Source organism: Falco rusticolus, chromosome 5 (assembly GCF_015220075.1).
Source record: "Falco rusticolus isolate bFalRus1 chromosome 5, bFalRus1.pri, whole genome shotgun sequence".
Lineage (NCBI taxonomy): Eukaryota > Metazoa > Chordata > Aves > Falconiformes > Falconidae > Falco > Falco rusticolus.
Window position 1 is genome coordinate 72,824,944 of NC_051191.1, and position 21,236 is coordinate 72,846,179.

Genomic DNA, 21,236 nt, shown 5'->3' on the forward strand with positions numbered 1-21,236 from the left:
TGCCATCAGGAAGTAACTGTTTTGGAGGGTGTGATTGATGTCCTGATGGCTACAGGAATGTCTGAACAGGCATCGGCCATAAAATAAAAGTAATTTTCTGTGGTGCATGCAGTTAGTAGTTTTATCCTGTATAGCTCATCCCTTCCTCCAAGAGGATAAAAAGCATTGAAGGTCAGTGTTAGAATGAAAATCGTACTTACTGATATGCTGAAAACTCTAAGGTAAACCAGAGCGCAAAAGCTTGGAACTCATTTTAAGCAGCTCATCTCCAGCTATAGGCATGGCTGGCCCGTTTATACGCGTCAGTCTGTCCCCTGACTGTGACACATACACCTCGTACCACACTTGTCCTAGTCTCCAAACCAAAGAAAGAAGCAGCAAAGCCATCGGCTGCGGCGACTGAAAGCGGAGGGGCCGCTGACCGGCGGGGCCGCGCCGCGGGGGCCGCCCGGTGCCTGCACACGGTCCCTGCGCCCGGTGGCACCTTGTGCGGGTGGGGGGGGCCCCGGCGGGGGGCGGGGGATCCCGGGGTGGGGGTGAGGGATCCCGGGGGGGTGTTGGGGGGGCCCGGGGGGTGCGGGGGGCAGCTCGGGAACACCCGCCCCGTGTGCACCGCCACACGCTGCCGCCGTGCTGCTTCTGTTGTATCCAGCATCGGGGGCGGCTGGGGAGAATGCAGTGTCTCGCATTCCCGTGTTTCTTTTTCCTGATATCCCGTTAAGGGATGAAGAAAGACCTGAACCTAATTTTTTTTCTTTGTTTTTTATCATAGCTATTTGCTATCTGCTCTCTCTGGTCCCTTGGCAAAGTCCATCAGAATCCTCCAGCGTTCAGGCCCGCGAAGTCCTCGCTCCACCAAGGAAGAATGTAACTTCCAAATTAAATAAAAATCAGCGGGAAAAAGGTGTGACGGGCGGGCGAGCTGAGGGAGGGGTGGCTCCGCCGCCCCGCCCCGCCCCCGCCCCGCCCCCGCGGGAGGGCGCGCCGCCAGCAGAGGAAGTTTAGGCGCCACCGCCCGCCGTAGCCGGGCCGCTGTCGCCGCCGCCCTCCACGGCCTGGCGGGGAGGCGGCGCTGAGGAGCCGCTCCCGTGGGTAACCGGCGATTATTTTTTTCCTTCGGCGGCGGCGCGCAGGGGAGCAGGCAGGGAAATGGCGGCCTCCGCCGGCGCTGCGCGGAGTCGGTTCGTGGTGGTGGGCGGAGGAATCGCAGGGGTTACCTGTGCGGAGAAGGTAAGGGCCCTCCTCTGCCCGCCTTGCGCATGCGCGGCCCGCGCGGCACACCCCACCCCACCCCCCCCAGCCGGCAGAGAACACCGGGCGCGGGGGCCTGGGGCCGAGCGGGGTGTCATATTGACCCCGCACGCCAGCCTCGGCCCTCCCCCGCAGCCCCGGCGGGAGCTGGGCCGGTAAGGCCGGGTCTCGGCCCTCGGGCCCCTGGAGGAGGCTCCCCAGCCCCGTGGCGTCACCGGCCCTTTAGGCGCCTTAACCGCGGCCGGCCGTGGGCGGCGGGAGACCGCCGGGCCGGGGGGGGGCGCTCGGGCGGCGCGGTTCGCTTGGAGGCGTACGTGTTTTATAGGGTCGACTTACGAAATTACGTAAAAACAGTTCATTAGATTTATTAGTCATTTCATAGATATTTTTATCTATACATTAATTACATAATTACGCGCCCCCCTTGTTTACAAATAATTTGTCCCTCTTTTGAAAAAAAACCCAAACCAACAAAATGAAACAAAACTAGCCCCAGGGAAGCAGTGTTGTAATATAAAAGTATTTGTCGGTCTAGAAATATTTTTGAAGAGGTTAAAATAGTCCTGCAAATAACCTGGTACGAGTTTACGACTGCTTCATAAAAAGGGGAGTAAAACTTTGTAACTTGGGAAAGCTGCCATTCGGTGTGCTGGCCAAGAGGCCAGGAAGTTGAAGGAGTCCTGCGTGCATCATTCCTCGTAGCCATAAAGTTTGTACTGCCGCTCAAGTGAAGGCTGCTGCGATGTCCTGCTTTTTATAAAAGCACTGCTCTGTTTTTCCTGTGTCCATGTTCAGGGCTGTACACCTGTGGACGTTGTCCAGTCTCCAGCTTTCTATGAGCTCAAGCTCTAAAAATAAATTTATTTGTTTCTTTTTTTAAAGGTTTTTAGTGCTTTTAAAGTAACAGTAACTGGAGGTAACTTTGTACCTATAGTGTGGAATGAAATGATGTGGGTATTAGTTCAGTGAATATTTTATATACTAAAACTAAAAAGCAGTATAAAGACTGTGTTTCAGATATATCTGTTCTCTGGTGATGAAGTGATACTATTTAATTTCTGACATTGTATAAACTACATGCAGGCTAATTTAAAAAAAAATACTGATACTGTTCTCCATCTTCATGGAATTAGTTTGTTTCTACTAGTTTGGGTTTTTTTTCCTTTTATTCATGGTTAATGCAATATGTGGGCACTGGTACTACAGACCCTTAAATACTATATTAATAGGAGTAATCCCTTAAAAGTTGATTAAACTATTCACATAATTAAGGCTCTTGTGTTATCCCTATGTGCTTGCAAGAATAAGTTTTGGGTCATACATTTCATATTCCCAAAGACTTTGTTTTCCTGGAAGTAATTTAGAATTGTATCTAGTTGCTATGATCCTGTTTCACAATACAGTTATTTCCAATTTATAGTGGATGTCTGTAATCTTTAAGATTGCTGTAAAAGGGACTAGCATTTATTGTTTTCTTGATTATTTTTTTTTTCTGCTGTGTTTGTGCCAAAGAGTTAAAGCTTTGGTTTTTTTGTCAGTTCATAGAGAGTACCACTTACCCCCCTGGGCTCTTTCCCTCACCTTTTTTTTCTTTTCCTTGGAAAAACCAATCAGATTGTTACATGATGGCAGAGACTTGCCTCTTTTTGGCTCATCTCTTAGTACTGCAGGAAGCACAGCAGTGAGTATTAGTGGTCTTTTAGTATATGTTTTAATTCACTAAATCCATTAAAAGTGGCACTGTGTTCTAGAAGAATTTCTGTGTTGTACATGTATAGTTGAGCGCATGCTTTAAATGAAAGAGGAATATTGAACACAATTTTTCTCAGCTCTAGTGTTGAGCAAGTACAATTCTGTGGAACATAGTAGCAATAAACAACTTGTCCATCATACTGCATTTTAGGTATGCATTATGTGATGTCTTGTAGTTCAGACTTCTCAGGCAGCTGAGAGCAATCGTTGCATCAGGTCTGTCTCAAGTATTTTCACATATAGTTACTTTTTGAGTATGTTTTGAAATATTCTGACAAAAATGTCTTAAAAGTTTGAGTTGGATTTTTTTTTTATTGCCACAAGATTTTTCATGTCTTACGTAATTTCTGCCTTTCATGCTTATATGGCAGCATTTCTTTCTAGATTGTAATGACTTGCACATTTCTGTATGCATGGATAAACCTAATACTCTATCTGGCAGATTTTTAGTTTTAGTATTTTTAAAAGTAAAGAAATGAAATAACCTTAATACTACTAAATGAAAGTTTCAAACAACCATTAAATCTTAATAAGAGGGCAGAGGTAAGCATTTGAGTATAACTGATGCAAAATACATGATGGCTGTCTTAAAATTACATAGACTCACAGAATGATTTAGGTTGGAGGGGACCTTAAAGATCATCTAGTTCTAGCTCCCCTGTCACGGGCAGGGACGCTTTCCAGTGGATCAGGTTGTTCAGAGCCCTATCCAACCTGACCTTGAATAATTCCAATGATGGGGCATCCACAGTTTCTCTGAGGAACCTGTTTCAGTGTCTCACCATCATCATAGTAAAGAATTTCTTACTTATACCTAATCTAAATCTCTGTTTAAAACCATTACCCCTTCTCTTGACGCTACAGGGCCTGGTAAAATGTCTCTGTCTTTCTTGTAAGCCCAGTTTACGTATTGAAAGACCACAGTACGGTCTCCCTGGAAGCCTTGTCTTTTTCAGGCTGAACAACCTATCTCTTAGCCTGTCCTCATAAGAGAGGTGCTCCAGCCCTCTGACCATTGACCAGCTGTATTCTGGGCCTGCTGTAACAGGTCTATGTCTGTCTTGTGCTGGGTGCCCCAAAGCTGGATGCACTACTCCAGGTGGGGCCCATTGACCTGCTGGCCACTCTTCTTAGGCAGCCCAGATACGATTGACTTCGTGGACTGTAAGCACATGTTGACAATCCTTATCTAATTCTTAACCAACCAATATCTCCAAGTCTTTCTCTGCAGAGCTGCTATCAATACATTCATCCCCCAGTCTGGACTAATACTGTTGATTGCCCCAACCTGGGTGCAGGACTGTGCACTTGACCTTGTTGAACTTCACAAGGTTCATGTGGGCCTATTCCTCAAACCTGTCAGGATCCCTCTGGATGACATCCCTCTAACCAATTGACTGTACTGCTCAGCTTGGTGTCATCTGTGAACTTGCTGAGGGTGCGCTCAATCCCACTATCTGTCATTAATAAAGCTACTGAGCATGATCTCTGTAGTGTTCTGTTGTTTTTCTGAGGCTTATTAGATACAGCTGGGAGCACCTGCTGCAGCACAGTGTGTTACTTAACCTTTCTTCCTATTTTCAGTCAATACAAAGTGTTCAGCTGTGATACGTGTGAAATACGTTAGGGATTCATGCTATAAAGTGTGGATTACATAGCCTTGTTAAATTAATTTGTATTTGCCAACGTGAATCTCCCTTAAACCAACAAGGCTTCACCACATAAACCTTCAGATCACACAGGTCTGAGGTACAGGAATACATGCTAGTCCCTTTATAGCGCAGCTGGTTGTGTATGACATGAAGCATCCTTCTTCGTGGCTTATACAACTGTTCTGTTCATCTACAGAATGTGGTGACAAGGAACCCTGCGTTTTGCCTGTACCTCAGAGACAGATGATTTGTTCTTGACAGAGCTGATTTATTTTCTGTGGCAGAACAATGCATGTTTAGAATAGGAACTTTTCACTTTGGCTTGGGGCTTTTAAAAGTCTTCTATTGCTTAGTAGTACTCTGAAGAGAATAATCCATTTATCAGTTTACTAAATGACATTTAAAATAGCCAATAGGAGTTAGCATTTCCTCTGTTAAAATTAAATCTGTGAACAATTACTCACTACTGTGCAATAAAAATAAGTATGTCCAGTAACTGGGTATCTCCAGAAATCACATGATCATAGGCTGTTCCATAGGCTGCCCTTTAGAATACTGTGAGAATAGGCTTTAGAGTAATCATTTATATCATGGTTGCAGTTCCTGAAGATGTATTTGTGTGTAAATGAATCAGTCTCGGGTCTCCAAATTCTGTTCATTTTAGTTGTTATTCTTTCATAGTCTTGAAGTAGTGTTTATCCAGTAGGGTTCTACAAGACTAAAGTAATGTAATAATACATGCTACCTTTCACCAATAAGTTTATTGTCTTAAAGTCAAAATCTATTGATGACTGTATTCACTCATCGTGATTTCTGTTCCTTTACAAGCTGGCCATGGAATTCCCATCAGAAGATGTTCTTTTAGTGACAGCTTCTCCAGTTATAAAAGCTGTAACAAATTTCAAACAGGTAAGAGAGACTTACTTTTTGTTATGGGAAGACCTCTTCAGAAGTTTGCGTAGGTACAAATAATTTAGAACATAATCCTGAAAATGCATATGACTTTGAACTTATTTTCATGTTAGTGTGGCTGTAATAGTAAGTGCTAGCAGGGCTGAAGAGATATTTTCTAGTGATGCATAATCATTAGTAATTAGTGAATATATTCATGCCATTTGAGCAAAGGTTAAATTGGATGCTTATATGGTTGAAGTATTTTTGAAGTTACTAAAGCTTTATTCCACTGCATTATTAATGGGGGCTCCATTTTAAGCACTGTAATGGTATCTTTGAAATAAATTACTTCAGAAACTTAGTCTGGCTGGCCGTTCTCCTATACAGCACTGTGTTTGAGTTTCAGGCAGAAACAGACTTCTAACAAGTAATAAAAAAGGGATAGTCTTCTGTGAAATTGCCTTCAGCTTTATCTCCAGCAGCTGGTGATTCAATGACCTCTCTCCTGCTGGTTTGAGAAAGAAAATAAAATCTGTACATGAATTCAGATTTCTGGCCTTAGCAGGTTCACTAAGCTAGTTTTGCTGAGGTGCTCAGATCTTGGAAAGCACTGCTTTTTTTCCCCACTCTGAGGGAACTTCAAACTCTACCATAGGGCATGGAAAGAGTTGGAGACTGGATTGCACTGAACTCAGGACACAAAGCTGCCAGCCGGTAAAAAGTTAGGTTTTACCTTGTCAGGGAAAGTTAAGACATGGAGAGCTAGGCTTCCACTTGGCCTTTAGATTCATGACTGCCTTTCTGAAACATGGTATCTAACAGATGAGGCATGTCTCATGATGAGTATGTGATAAGAAAGAAAAGCCACTCTAATTTATCTGACAGTCCGGTTTTAACGTAATTCTTCCTGGTATATGAATGCCTAATTCAAATAACTGGGGCGGCTGTGTGTGTGTGTGTCGAAATAAAGCATAGAGAGATTTGAACAGCAGTTCTTTGCATGTAGTGGCTGTAATTGACTGTCAGCATCTCTTCCTTTTTGCGCTGTGGCTGTTGTCCAGGGCTAATGGGACGCTCAGAACATGGCTGAGAGACCGAGAGCTCTATGTGAGACTGGAAGAATAACACCCAGCTAAAGAATATCTTCTGAGCTTGAGTGCTGACAGTAGGGTCATGAGTATCCAGGAAAAGACATTTACACGTTGCAGAGGTGTAGAGTCTGTAATTCACATTGGCAGAAGTTTCAATATCTGAAGAATAAGGGAATAGCCAAACACTATCTGAAGGCAGCAGCATTGAAGTTTTGGACACGAGCATCTTGATTTCTCTCTGAATTGCAAATGTTGTGTGGCTTCTGGTTCCTAGTTTTGTTCCAGACTCTTTCGAGTATTCTGTAAAGTAGAAAGCGTGGAGGTTCCCATGCAGGTGCTCCCTTCTGGAAGAACCCCCAGATCGACATAACTTGAATGTTTTCCAAGTCCTGGTTTGTGCCTGCCCCTGCACGCCCACCCCCTGCCCGGAGTCTCTGTAGTATCACATAGTGACTATGGATGAGATGCTGAGTAAATGCTTTGAGGTGATCTTGAATCTGTTTTGCCTGAACACTTGCCTTATATGTCCCGTTCACAAGTTGAACAATGATAAGCTCTTTTCCTGCCCTAAGGGCCAGCTGGCTACCTGCAACAAAAGGTTTTTGAATCATTAGGGTTTTGCAGAAAATGTCAGTGGTGGGGTTTTGTGTTGTGGGTTGGGTTTTTTTTTAAATAGAATAAAAACATTTATTCCAGAAAAAAGTAAGGTATTTTATTACAAAATGTTATTTATATTACAAAATACTGTAAGGTATTTTGACGAAAATCTTTTTCCTAAAATGCCAAGGAGAGGAAAATGCTTGTATGGGAGAATATTACTGAGTAATTTCATCAAAGTTACAACAAACAGAAAAACAGGGTCTTAACACTGCATCAAGTAAGTTAAAAAACAGTGTTAAAAACTGTAATAATACATTCTATTTATGGAATAAAACTTCATAGCAGTTAGAGCAGCCATCAGGGTTCTCCAGTTTCTCCAATTCTCCAGAATTAGAATTCTCTGTGCTACTTTGTAAAGAGTCAAAGAATAGGCATGAAAGGATTCTATATAGAAAAAGGAACTTAGCAGTAACGTGATAACATGTGTTGTGACAATACTGGCTTTATGTTGTGACTTCTTTACTGGAAATGAACATAACACATTTTGTTACAAGCTTTAGAAAAAGGGATGGATAAATGATTCATATTTTTAAATACCTCTCTTCTTCCTACAGGTCTCTAAAACACTTGAAGAATTTGATGTGGAAGAGCAACCAAGTTCTCTATTAGAAAAACGTTATCACAATATCAAAGTTATACAGTCTGGAGTAAAACAGTTGAAAAGTGATGAACATGTAAGCTGGTGTTTTGTCTTTTATATGTTTTTTCAATTTACTTATTTAAGAAATATCTTAAGCAGTTCAACGTTCTGGGTGTGAAATTCTGTTCAAGAACATTCTGGTTATTAAAGTGTTAAGTTACCAAAATCACAAGAAAATACTTCCTAACTTTTAATTTCACTTACGACTTACACTGTTGTTCAAGTAGAAATACATATAAGGGACAAAATTGTAGATCAAAAATTGCTTGTTGATTAAGAGACTGTATCTTTTAGATTTAATTCTTTGACACCTTAGACATACTTTGGTGAATACCTGATTGGAACAGCAGGGAAACCGGTTGATGAAACCAATACTGTATGTCAGTATAGGTGTCTGAAAATTGCTGTAACCCTTGATTGGAGAGATCTCTGATTCTTGAATTACTGCTTGTTGCTACAGAGACCAAAATCTTAAGGACTTTGTGATATGGGGGGTGGGGGGGGTGGGGGGTGGGGAAGAGTTCTTAAACAAATTTCCATCTTTTCTTCTTTATTTTTAGCAGGAAATACATTGCAAGTATGAGCAATGTACAGCATGTAAAGATCTGTGTTAGTGCCTGTGTCAGCTCAACATTATTTTTGACTTCAACATTACCAGAAATTCACATTAAGATCCAAAACTGGTTTTGCTCATTTTAAGTTAGAGATATGATTCCAGTTAGATTCTGCTAATATTTTGAATTTAATGATATTCTTGTATCACTTCTATAATGGTGTGTTAGTTTAGGTATGTGTCTGTGGACACAAAGATTTCATGTGTATAGATTTGGAGAATCTTTTGCCCATAACCTTTAAAAACTCTCTTTGTGCAAAACTAGTGTAAACTATTTAGCTTCTAGTTTGGAAAACAAATAAGGTCATAAAATGTTAAATTTTAAGTACTGCTTGTTGCAGAATGATGTAGCTTGTTTAGTGCCTACCCTTTTTCTTTAGCAAAGAACAGAATTTGCCGGTTTTCTAAACTGTATTCTAGCCTGTGCCAGGTTAAGTTATGTACAGGTTTACCATTGTTGAAATGTTTTGAATGAGATTCTTAATTGCTAACATACACTAGTGCATAATGTTAATGGGGTGGGGTATTTGTCACATAGAAAACCTATTCTAGTACAGCTAGTAAATACAGTGACACCAAGTGGTAATCCTTGTATGTCATCTTTCTTTGAGTGCGCTGTCTGTCATATAATGTCATATGCCTGTAAGTTTGTGGTGAGTGTAATGCAAATAAACGACACAGAGTCAATGAGAGTAGGAAGGCTTGCTCTTTAAGAAGCGAGTTACAGCTTTTAATACCTGCAAAATACTGTGATGCTAAGGAAAAAAATGCTGATGCTCTCTTAGAGGTCTGCAGTTGCTTTTTCTCTTCATTTTTAACAGAGGATTGTCACTGAAGATGGGAAGGAATATATGTATGAAAAACTTTGCCTGTGTGCTGGAGCAAAACCAAAACTAATTTTTGAAGGAAACCCATATGTATTAGGAATCCGGGACACTGACAGCGCACAGGTAAATTTGTTTTGGACTTAAAAGTGTATAATATATTCCTGCTTCTGATGCAAAATACTAAAAATGATTATGGAGTGAAATGGAGAAACAGATGATGTTTGTTATTGTATATCCTTAAATACAAACACTTTCAGTAGCAGAGAAATAGCTTTAAAATACCATTAATTAGTCACTAAATTTGTTAAGTTTATAAATAGCTCATAGACAGTATTTCTGACATGATAATCTAGAATAAATGGTGTTCTACCCTCCATGTGGAAGCCAATCTGAAAATACAAGCAGGAAGTAGGCATCAGTAGAAACTTCCCTGAGAAGGTGTATCTGCTACACTGTATGAAGGGCTGCTTCTTACAGTGAAAAGCTACTGTAGGGCATTTTTTTTTTTTTAATTCTACTGTAGTTTGTCCCCATTGTACAGAAAAGAGTTGTAGTCGAAGTTGTGAAAAAGTTTTCAAATGAAAAATGACTTGGACTAAAACTTCAGCTTGGAAGTAGAAAGAGGTTTCACTGCTGTAGGTCTTTAGAATTAGAGGAGACAGGGTGAAAGTTGTTAGAAGGAGAATTTCACACAGATGTGGGTACGGTTAGGCTTGCTTTAATCGCAACTCGGAGTTGGGCCACCACCTCAGTGATGGGCAGAGAACAAAGGGGTGCAGCATGGCTTATATACACTAATCGGATCACTAGTCAAAGTCAGAAGTTCTAGGAGTTTCCTTTGGTCTTACCAGGTCTGGAATCCATCACCCAGTCCTGTCCCAGTTGATTCATCTATTTGGTTCCAGTCTCTGACTTGGTTTCAGGGTCCTCCTCAGATCATGATCTTTTTTCCACCTGCTTTAACTCACACAATCCTGCAAGCACACTTAAATCTTTGAACAAGCGATTCCTACCCATCTATATTAATTTTTCTAAAGACATCTGTGTTTCAGAAAGCACCTGTGTACACAAATTTCTCATCTATTGTTTTCTATTCTCCTGCTGATTAACTTGACTACGTTTTAAAACAGCCTTGGAGTAGGGCTATACAAAGGCCGAGGCCTGGTTATGCCAGTTATCAGCTTCAGCACTTCAGATTTCTTAATTCAAACTACATTTTCTTTAACAAAAGTGAACACTGCTTCTTCATAGCATAAAAACTGGAGTTCATCAAATTAAGTTTGATGCTGAGAATAAAAAAGATGTTACTTTTTCAAGCAAAGTGAAGTGAAACTATGAAATTGTTGTTTGTTTTGGATATTAAACGTTTACCTGAGTTAAAAAAAACCACAAGAGAAATAAAGAGGGAAGAAAAAATACATGTTCCAGGATACTATCGTCATGTGCTTGTTGTCTTCTGATGGTCTTCCCTGTGCGTCCACTGTTGGGCACTGTGGGGAAACAGTAGACTGGACTATCATTTGTCAAAACTGATGTTGAATGAGGCTGAAAATGCTTGTTTCTAAGGTTTTGTTTGCTTTTTATTTTAATGATGATTGGTTGTGTCCGCTAGTCCCCTCTGATACAACTTCAGTGTCTTTCTCTGAAGGGATTAAAGGACTGCAGTTTTCCTGATCTTTTACAGTTCAGGCTCTCTTGACACAGTTAGTCAGGTAAACTGGAAGCACATAAGAACAGATTTTTGTGTAATTGCAAAAATTGGTCTAATAGTCATGATTCTTGATTTGTTTGAAAGAAAATACTTGAAGTGGTTGTACTATGATCTAAAAAATACTGTCTGGCCTGTGTTTAAATTTATTTTATTTCTCTGTCATAGTTTAACCCAGCAGGCACATAAATACCACACAGATGCTTGCCCATCCCTGCTGTGGGATGGTGGAGAGAACTAGTGGGGAAAAAAACCAAAAATTTGTGGGTTGTGATAAAGACAGTTTATTAGGACAGGAAAGGAAGAGATAATAATCATGACAAATTAAGCCGAAAAAACCTCGGAATGAAGAAAACTGCTAGGAGACTTTTTGTACTTTTAGTAGCAAGGTATTTATTACCTGCGTGGGGGAGGAGGTAGTTCACTCTGAAGCACACATGCAAAACAGGCTAATTTATACATTTGACATACGTGATTGCAATGTCTCTACATACATTATTCATGCGATTACAAAATCTCATTGCATGTTAGTGATAGGTGGAGCCTGGGCAGAGTTCAGGTGGAGTCTTCTCTTGGCATCAGTTTTGGGAGGGTCGTTCAGGCCTTTCGGCCCTGCTCAGGTGGTTTTCCTCAGGGCTGAACTTTTCGACCTTCTTTCATAAGTGGCTCTGCCAGACTCTTGTACAAAAAATCTTGGCTTGCTACCATTTTCTTCTATTGATATGTCTAACTTTATCAGATGTATGATTTCTAGTACCTGGTATGGCAGTCTCTATCAATGGCTTAGGCTTGGGTACAATGAGCAAGAACAGGGTGATTCAGCACACCATGCTCTGTTTCCTTGGTACAAGAGAGTTGAGCAATTTTGCAAGACAGAATGGGGCATTTACAGAGCTGAGTCTCTTCTCAGGGGTCTTTAGGTTTTTAGGCCTTATTCCTTTTCATAAAAGAAGTAGAGTATACAGAACAAGCGATGCACAATGCAGTTACCACTTGCTGACCGATGCCCAGCCAGTTCCCAAGCAGAAGCTGCTGGCCAGCTTTCCCCATAGCTGATAGTATTGGAATGTCCCTTTGGCCAGTTTGGGTCAGCTGTCCCAGCTGTGACTTCCCCCAGCTTCTTGTGTGCCCCACCAGCTTTCTTGCTGGTAGGGTGGGGTGAGAAACTGAAAAGTCCTTGACTTAATGTAAACACTGCTTAGAACAACTAAAATGTCAGTATGTTATCAACATTACTCTCATCCTAAATCCAAAACACAGCCACTAGCTACTAGGAAGCAAAAGAACTCTATCCCAGCGAAAAGTAGGATGTTCTGTCACCCCTAAGGTGTGATTTGGAGACTTGTTTGTTTCTGAAAGCTTTTGCACAAATAAAATTGGTTCTCAGACTTGCTACAAATTATTTCTTAGATTACCGTTTCCTGATAAGGAGTTTTTAAATTACCAAGTTTCTGTATCTTTGCCTTTTTAATGTTATACAGATTACTGTGAAAGTTATGCAAGTTGTGATATCCCAGTGTTAATAGTCTGTAGGACACAGAACAGTCTCCTAGATTCTATTAAAGGCTCTGTTGAATTGGTTTACATGTTATTATTTTATCTCTCCTGTCTCAATTTGAGACTTGTAAGACGGTAACAGTAACTTCATCCCTTAATGTGGTAGAACTTTACAGGTTTCATTAGCTTCTGTAACAGGTCTTAGCATAAGTAAATGCATATCATTAGTCTGAGAAAATTCAAATAAGATGACTAAGAAAGCAAGAAAATATTGGAGAGGATATAATTGATCAGCGTGAAGGAACATATAATCTAAGTTGTAATTGACAATTTTCCTTTCTTAATGCAGGCTTTTCAGAAGAATTTGGCTCAAGCTGAGAGAATAGTAGTGGTGGGAAATGGTGGGATTGCACTTGAATTAGTGTAAGTAAATGACTAAATCTTGAAGATGCATATGCAAATAAAATAACAATAAAATGTTAAATGTATTGTGCAAGAGTTTGGGAGAAGGTTGACTTACAAAATTGTGGTTCTTGAAGCATTTGATCAAAATAACTTTTTCACAGTGTAGTGGTGCTTACTGTCATGTAAAATTCAGCAGGCTTCAGGAGAAGCTTTGACACAGCTATCAATAATATACAGTGTTTTTCTGGTTTGGCACCAACTGAGATTTCTGTTAACAATGGTAAGGGCAGTGTTTCAGTTAGAAAACTTGTCTGACTTCTGGAGACAGAAGATGTAACAGGAATAAAGAGGTGGCTTATCTTGCACCCAGCTTAATTTAAGTCAATAGAACTTCTGAAATGTTTGATGTGACCTTTGTCACAGATAGGATACCGAACCGTGTGGTCCTGCAGTCTGCTAGGTTACAGAACCACCTGTATTAGACAATTATATGGTCTTGTGTGGTGTTGTAGGGAGTCACTTTTTCACTTTCAATAGACTGTCCTCTGCATGTCTCCAGCAGTTCATGTTCCAGGTAGTACAAACAAGATATAAATGCCTGTTCCTAGCAGTGGACAGTCTGGCATTGCAGTGGATTTGATAGGTTTAAAAGTCTTAGGTCCCTTATTTCAAGCTTCTGGAATGAAACCAGGCACACTTGTGTTGCTAAGTCAGATCCTTTTCAGAATCTGTCTGCCACTTTATTCATTGTTTAAATGTCCACAGGTATGAAATTGAAGGCTGTGAAGTGATCTGGGCTATCAAAGACAAAGCCATTGGGAACACTTTTTTTGATGCAGGAGCAGCTGAATTTCTCATTCCAAAGCTAACTGCTGAAAAACGAGAGACTCCAATTGAATGTAAAAGAACAAAGTACACAATGGAAGGTATGGTGCTTTGGTCTCCTAACACGGCAGCAGCAGCATTTAATTAATTTAGCAGGCTGTAAATAAGGTTTAGTCTTATTATCAATGGCATTTCCTTCTTCAAAAAAGCAATATAAAATCCCCTCCAGAATTTATGTAGACACACAACAGCATGTAATAGTTACCTGTAAACTGCAAAAATGTGCTTATCTTTATATCTGTGCCAAGTATTCCATCTGCTGAAGAACTTTTTTTTATTTTCTGTAATGTTTTAATGTTTTTTCTGAATTATGTCAGCATTATGTAAAGACCTGTCCCATAATAAGCTACTGGAGGACCAGATAAAACATCACAGACCATGATTACAGGTGCAGTGAAACTGTAGTGTTAATTAAGAACAGTTAATCAGAACTGCATGAACAGATGTGACAGAAACATGTATTTGACCAAAATACTAACAAAAAGAAGAGCATGGTTTTAGACTTCAGGTCGGAAGAATAAATTGTGAGATTGTCAGCCTAAACATCACTAAATGGCACCACCCAGTGTTCTTCACATGTATCGTGTTATGTTAGAATTCGCACTTCCGTGCAGTGGGGAGGGGACAGTGCACATTTGCTGGCAGATGGACATCAGTTCAGATGTTAGCACTGGTGCTAAGCAACCAAGTCTATAGCGCATCTCCAGAAGCCTGGTGCTGTTGGGGTCTGTCTGGCTCTCAAGGGTCCATGCAGACGCCTCACAGTGGCATGGTTGTTGCTGAGATGAGTGAAGTAATGAAAGGCATAAAACTGAATGGTGGCTTGGAGTCTGACTTGTCTGCAGGTTAATGGGTTTGGGGGCGTTACATTTTGTCTTCCCTTTTGGCAACCAGATCGTATTTCTCTTAATTGAGGACCCTCGTTCTGAATTCTGCGGGCAATGTAGTATGCATGCTAAATCTGATGATCTTCATCTCTTTCCTTCAGGAAATGAGGAAAAAGAAAGACCTATAGCAGCAGCTGACAAACTGGGCAGTGCCTTAGGCCCTGATTGGCATGAGGGCTTAGCTCTTAAAGGGACGAAAGAGGTATGGTCAAAATCCTGCTTACACATTTGCTGAAATATTGCTTTAAGTGAGTAAGGGTGACAGAATGTGAAATACCACATTCAGGATTATCAGAAAAATAGAAATCAAACGTGCTTGAGCAGATCCTCCTGTTCCGTCAGAACTGAACAGGAAAATATGTTAACACAAAGGAATTTTCTGCCTCAGGAGAAAGGCGGCTAATCGGATCCACTGGCATGAGTTTAGCAGTTTGCTCTTCAAATTGAAATGTAAATGTGGGTTTGCGTATTTCTGTAGGACTGATGTCAATCCTAGCTTTAACCAGAAGCAGTGGTGCCTCTATTGTCCTGATTTCAGCTGCCATATGTACATTTTCTTATGTGAAAAATAAGACAGTAGGATTTGTACAGAGGTGCAGGGAACATCAGTCCCCTGTCACAGTAGATAATGAAATGCAAAATGAGTAGTGGACTCATGAGCACTGTGAAGAGTTTCATGCTTGAAATTAAATAAAAATCCTCACTTTTCATAGGTTTTTATCAGGTCTTTATTAATTTCTTAGCTGTTAGCTGTTTGCATCTGTAACACATTTAAAAGAAAGACCTTTCAAAAGGTGATCAGTCACAGATTCTACCGAAATAACAACTAAAGGACACTTAAGGTATTCAGCACATTAGTTGGCGGTGTTTTGGCTGTTGAAGGCTGTGGAAGTATGTTTGTGTAGTGGAGAGTAAAACCTTTCGAGGCCTGAATCCACAAAACAGTTTAGAGAAATGGGCAACCTTCCTAGTTCTGTCTTGAGCTTAGAATAGAAGTGGTTGAAATATGGGTTGATGAAACAGGATATGTTTTCTTTTTCTTTCTACAGCATGTAGAACATACACTTATTATTGTTATCATAATTTAATTCATGATAGGAAAGTAAGGGATTTGAAATCCTGAAAGATAGAAAAGATGAGTTTACTTTTTTCTGGTAAGTTCTGAATTCTCTTCCTGTAAGCTCAGGGCAACTTGAATATGTTTTCTGGCATGCCTGGAAAAGCTAAATTGTAATGAAATTTCAAGGAACATCAGATACCTGCTGAAAAAGCACGTGAATTGCCATTTGCTATGGTTAGATCTGTACTAAAAAAGGAAAAAGTGTGGGAACTAAGCTAATGCGTCATGCTTTAGGACAGGATACATGGTTCTGGTTTTTTTCCAGTTTAGTAACGTCAATTTACGTGAAGGTATACTTGGTATTAAACATGTTGTTATTTCTAATCATTATGTGTACAATTTTGTCAATCTTTCTTTAGTTTTCTCATAAAGTACATATTGAAGTACTATGTGAAGTGAAGAAAATACACTTACAGGAAGAATTTATACGACTGCAACAGACATCTTTCACTTTTCCTAAAGAGGAGAAGAACATAGAACCAGACGAGGGTAGGTGTCAGTGCTGATGAGAAATAATGTGTTGAAGATAAAAGCAGTGCTGGAGCATGTTTGATCTTGTTTGCTGTTCTAGAGCAAATACAGATTTGGAAAATAAATCCTTTATTTCTGTAAATTAAATGGAGCTTGAGTAACAAATAGTAGTTGAGCATTTGATTTATGGGCTACAATTACATTAAAAAATGTTATGGGTCAGACCCTTTTTCCACAAAGTCACCTAAATCCTTTATGCAGAATACCCCTTGCTTGTGATGGTCCAATAAAAACATATATTAACAGTGGTGTTAAAACAGAAGAAAAAAAAAATAGTGTCAAAATGAAGTAATCTTTCAAAGAAAGTAGAAGAAAATATTACTTGTCATGAATAATTCTATTAATAAATTCATCTCAAAGAAAATTAATATTTAAAATAATATCTTAATAGCCAGTTACTCCCAGTATAAAATTCTAGGAAGTCAATTCTCTGATGTTCTTTTTGCTTTGAGGCCTTTCTTGTGCAGCTGTAAATTTGTATGTAAAAGAGTATTTTGAAGTTGTGTACTTAAGAGAACATCCCATGGGTCTGAAGAAGTGGCAGGACATAGTATTTTCCCCCAACAAATGAGGGCTTTGATTTAGAAAAAGTTCAGAAAATGTTAATAGTAGGACTTGAAGCTAAGCTCCAAAATCTCATTTTTTTTTTTCTAGTCCTGAGTGAAGGTAAGAAATGTTATAGGTCACCTCTGATAATTTTTTGTTTGTTTTTGATTTTTATTTTTCCCTACCTAATCCATTCGATATCTCAAAAGATTATATTTTTTTCTTCTTAATTCATGGCTTAAGACATAATTAATAAGGTAATTTCTGTTGGTTACTTTCTCAGGGCAAAATTTTCCCCTTTTTTAGTGCTATGGCCTGTATATGTGGAATTAACTAATGGAAAAATTTATGGTTGCAATTTCATTGTCAGTGCAACTGGAGTTGTGCCAAATGTTAAACCATTTCTTGATGGCAATAATGTAAGTATACTGATTTCTTTTGAAGTTTAAGTTGTTTTTTAAGGTGAAATAAGCTTTTTCAGCTGGTTTATGCTTGTATTCTGACAGGAAGTATTGATTGCTAAAGGTTTTGAATGTTGTACAGTGTTTCAAAATACGGCGGGTATATATTGTGTTGGTATATAATATCCAACATAATAAAAAATAATTTGACTTGGCTTATTATGTTGCTACTCATATGTACAGTATATATATACAATTTACACTGTAAAGATTAAGCCTATACAAAGAGAGAAAAACATTTGTATGATTAGTTCACGCGGCAAAAATCTTATTTTACAAATGTTAAAGTTTTCTCCTGGGAAGGCAGCAGTCATTTCCAGTATTCTTGATCTGGGAAACTGAGCTGTGAAGGTGCTCATATTCACTGAGGGAAGTCACACTTTGGATCTGCATCCAAACGTGGATGATGATTAGAGTTCATAGCTGCCATGTGGATTTTTAGGCCTTGAGATGGTTTTGTCTCAGTGTTAGGTGTCTTGTTTAACACTGCCTGGCAGCTCAGCCCCATGCAGCAGCTTGCTTACGCTTACAGTAGAATGGGGGAGGAGGGTTGGAAGAGTTTAAAGTGGCAAAACTCATGATTTGAGATAATTTAGGCAAATTTAGGCAAAGCAAAAGCTGTGCACACAAGCAAAGCAAAATAAGGAATTCATTCGCTGTTTCCCATCGGCAGGGAGATGTTCAGCCATTTCCAGAAAAGCAGGGCTTACAGGCATGACAGTTACTTGGGAAGGCAAGCGGTGTAATATGAACGTCTCCCTTTCCTCCTCCTTCCCCCAAGCTTTTTTTGCTGGGCACAACATTGTATGCCTTGGGGTATCCCTTTAGTCAGTGGGGGTCAGCTGCCCAAGCTGGGTCCTCTCCCAACTTCTTGTGCACAGCAGCCTCTTGCTGGCAGGGCAGCATGAGAAACAGGAAAGTTCCTGAGTCTGTGTGAGCACTGCTGAACAACGACTAAACCAGCCATGCGTTATCAACACTGTTTTCAGCACTAATCCAAAACATAGCCTCATAGTAGCTCCTGTGAAGACGGTTAACTCTACCCCAGGCAAAATCAGTACATTAGGGTATTTGGTGTTTTGTGGTACCCTCCTAATTAGGAAGTAGAACACGATCCTCTGAATAAAGCAGAAGAAAATTATGGAAGCACACATTGGATGTTTAGCCATGAAATACCCAAGGCCTCCATTAGAAAGTTTGATTAGGTATTTAGGTATTTGCAGTGGTATTTTTTGGCCTTGGCAAAAATACAAAATGAGACTAGGTGTCCCTGTAACACATGTAGTGTCATTGGAATTTGGCAAGCTGTGTTACGTCCCTGCCTAGGTATCAGTAATAATGTTTCACAAGCCTATGCTGTGTTCTAGAAATAATGCTTAATGCTTTGTATCTTACCATGGAGGCCTTGCCAGTCTGGACAGTCTCATGTTAAATGATTTTTTTCAGTATGCAATGGTGTTTAAGCTTTTTTTAATACAGAGTTTGAGATATTTTGAAGGCTATGTGAATGTTATTTGTAAAATGCAATACTGCTATGTTCTTAAACTTGGTGAGAAAGGAATGCAGAGGTTGTTAGGAAGTTCTGCTTTTGTAGGCTAAGTTTGTATTTGCTTATTTGAAAGGTTATAGGTTTGAAAAGATTGAGGAAAAACTCTGCAAGAGCAGGATTGCATTATAGTATGGAGAAGTAATACTTGGTATCTAGACAGTTGTGAAAAACACTTCATTATGGTACTCTTCAGGGGATCTGTTTTCTTCCCTTGAAGATGGGGGTCTTGAGACTGAGGTTTGAACAATGTGTTTCTCTGGTTGTCGGTCTTTCCTAATTGAGTCAGATTAGATGGGAGAATGAATAGCCGCAAATTGTTCACAGTGAATGACCTTTTCTCTGTTGCTACATGGCATCCAGAAGAGCATCCTGCTGGGTTCCTGTCCTATTTGTTCATATGATTTTTAGGTCTTCAGATGTTTTGATAAGCAGAATAGTGAACTTACTTAAATTTTTTTAGGAGTAACAAATGAGATGACTGCTTAACATGGGGAAGTTGAATTACTTCCAGTTACTATTTTTCTTATTGCTGATCTGTGCAAATACTTTAGTTTGCTGTAGGTGAAGATGGAGGTCTTAAAGTAGATAAGCACATGCACACATCCCTGCCCGATATATATGCAGCTGGAGATATCTGCACAGCTTCGTGGGAACCTAGTCCAGTGTGGCATCAGGTAAATCATATCTTAAGATTGTGCACTTAGCAGCCATCTAATCTACAAAGGAAATTGCACGCTATTACACAGATGGGAGAAAAGAAAGTTCAATTGAAGCAGAAACCAGTGAATTCGAGTAGATAGTCCTGGGTGTGTTGATGACAGATAATTTTATCTGCGTGGCTGAAAGCCAAGCTGTTCAGCCTTTCTTGTGTAATGAAAATACATAGTATGCATTGATGAGAACAGTGAGTGCCGGTCATTGCACAGTGACATGTATTTGTGTTTTTAAATCCTTGTAATATTTTTTTTTTTTTCAGATGAGACTGTGGACTCAAGCTAGGCAGATGGGATGGTATGCAGCAAAATGCATGGCAGCAGATGTTTTAGGGGAATCTGTTGATATGGATTTCAGCTTTGAACTATTTGCTCATGTTACAAAATTTTTCAATTACAAGGTAAAGCAAATACAGTCTTAATATTCTTTAAACCACTGAGGAACCCGTACTGCTTGTTTATATTCACTTGCTAACTCTGAGCAGGTAGTTCAGTTTTTCTCTATATAATAATTAATCTTAGTTTAGATTTTTCTCTATTCACGGTAACTTTGAATCCTGAAACTGAGAAGCGCAAAGATCTTTACAGTTATATTACAAATTGTAATTGGGGAGTGACAACCGATCTACTTTGCATCTTCATACATATTCCGTTTCATTAAGTTTCTGTTCATGGATAAATTTGACACAGTTCAGCACGGTAACTGGTGTTCATTATTGGGGATTGTGGATGGTATTTTCAGGGTGAAGATTTTTATTTCTGATGTGGGTTTCCAAGCCAGCGAAATGGGGGAGGGTCCCTAGGGACAAGTATTTCCCAGTTTACATCAGTCTCCTGAAGCTTAGAACTGTTACCAGCAGAAATGCTAAAAGCCACTGCAATGTTCTTATGAGTACTGCTTCTTTTTCCTTCTGTTAGGTGGTGGTTTTGGGAAAATACAATGCTCAAGGCTTGGGTGTAGACCATGAACTGATGCTGAGATGTACCAAGGGACAAGAGTATGTTAAAGTAGTGATGCAGAATGGCCGAATGATGGGAGCTGTGCTGATTGGTGAAACGGACTTGGAAGAAACCTTTGAAAACTTGATTTTAAATCAAATGGATCTTTCAGCCTATGGTGAAGATCTCCTGAATCCAGATATCGATATAGAAGATTATTTTGATTGAACAAAACCCCATTTCCATTTTGTATGAAGTTTGGACACAGAGTAATATGTCTTACAAACTGTTTCTTCAGGATTACCAGAAATGAGGGATAAGTGCGATTCCTTATTAAGATTTTGTGTTCATCTTGTCAAAATACTGACCGGCACATTAAATTAATCTGTGCAGAAATGCAACAACAAAAGCCAACTGGATTAGTGTTGGCAAGGAAGTTTTGTCTAGACTAATTCACATACGAGAACACGGCTATGACAGTTAAAAAGTGAGTCACTGTGCTGTTGAGATAGCACTGCATTCGCTTGAATGCGAGGTAGCCTTCACTTTTAAAACATAAATAAAATGTGTTAAATCCTGTGCCTGACTCGTAGCTCCCTTCTTCCCCAAACCGTG

The 21,236-nt window shown here is 39.8% G+C and overlaps 1 protein-coding gene across 2 annotated transcripts; it reads left to right on the forward strand.

The window, feature by feature from the left end:
- The first annotated feature begins 981 nt into the window (after nucleotides 1-981).
- On the forward strand, nucleotides 982-21,202 carry PYROXD1 (pyridine nucleotide-disulphide oxidoreductase domain 1). 2 transcript variants are annotated; one of them, XM_037388201.1, is made up of 12 exons: nucleotides 982-1,230; nucleotides 5,484-5,564; nucleotides 7,855-7,974; nucleotides 9,375-9,503; nucleotides 12,935-13,008; nucleotides 13,756-13,916; nucleotides 14,864-14,964; nucleotides 16,242-16,371; nucleotides 17,266-17,378; nucleotides 19,521-19,643; nucleotides 19,946-20,083; nucleotides 20,601-21,202. In XM_037388201.1, exons 1-12 carry the CDS (start codon nucleotides 1,150-1,152, stop codon nucleotides 20,847-20,849), a joined length of 1,500 nt encoding a protein of 499 aa, XP_037244098.1. In that variant the 5' UTR covers nucleotides 982-1,149; the 3' UTR covers nucleotides 20,850-21,202. The 2 variants fall into 2 exon arrangements, with proteins under 2 accessions (XP_037244098.1, XP_037244099.1); XM_037388202.1 differs by lacking the exon at nucleotides 982-1,230 and adding an exon at nucleotides 1,754-1,960.
- Nucleotides 21,203-21,236: the final 34 nt, after the last annotated feature.

Bases quoted from the DNA above. Each gene is read 5' to 3' on its own strand.
- PYROXD1 (XM_037388201.1), top strand. From the start codon at position 1,150: ATGGCGGCCTCCGCCGGCGCTGCGCGGAGTCGGTTCGTGGTGGTGGGC. The intron at 9,504-12,934 runs GTAAATTTGTTT...TTCTTAATGCAG, and splicing joins GGGACACTGACAGCGCACAG to GCTTTTCAGAAGAATTTGGC. The intron at 20,084-20,600 runs GTAAAGCAAATA...TCCTTCTGTTAG, and splicing joins CAAAATTTTTCAATTACAAG to GTGGTGGTTTTGGGAAAATA.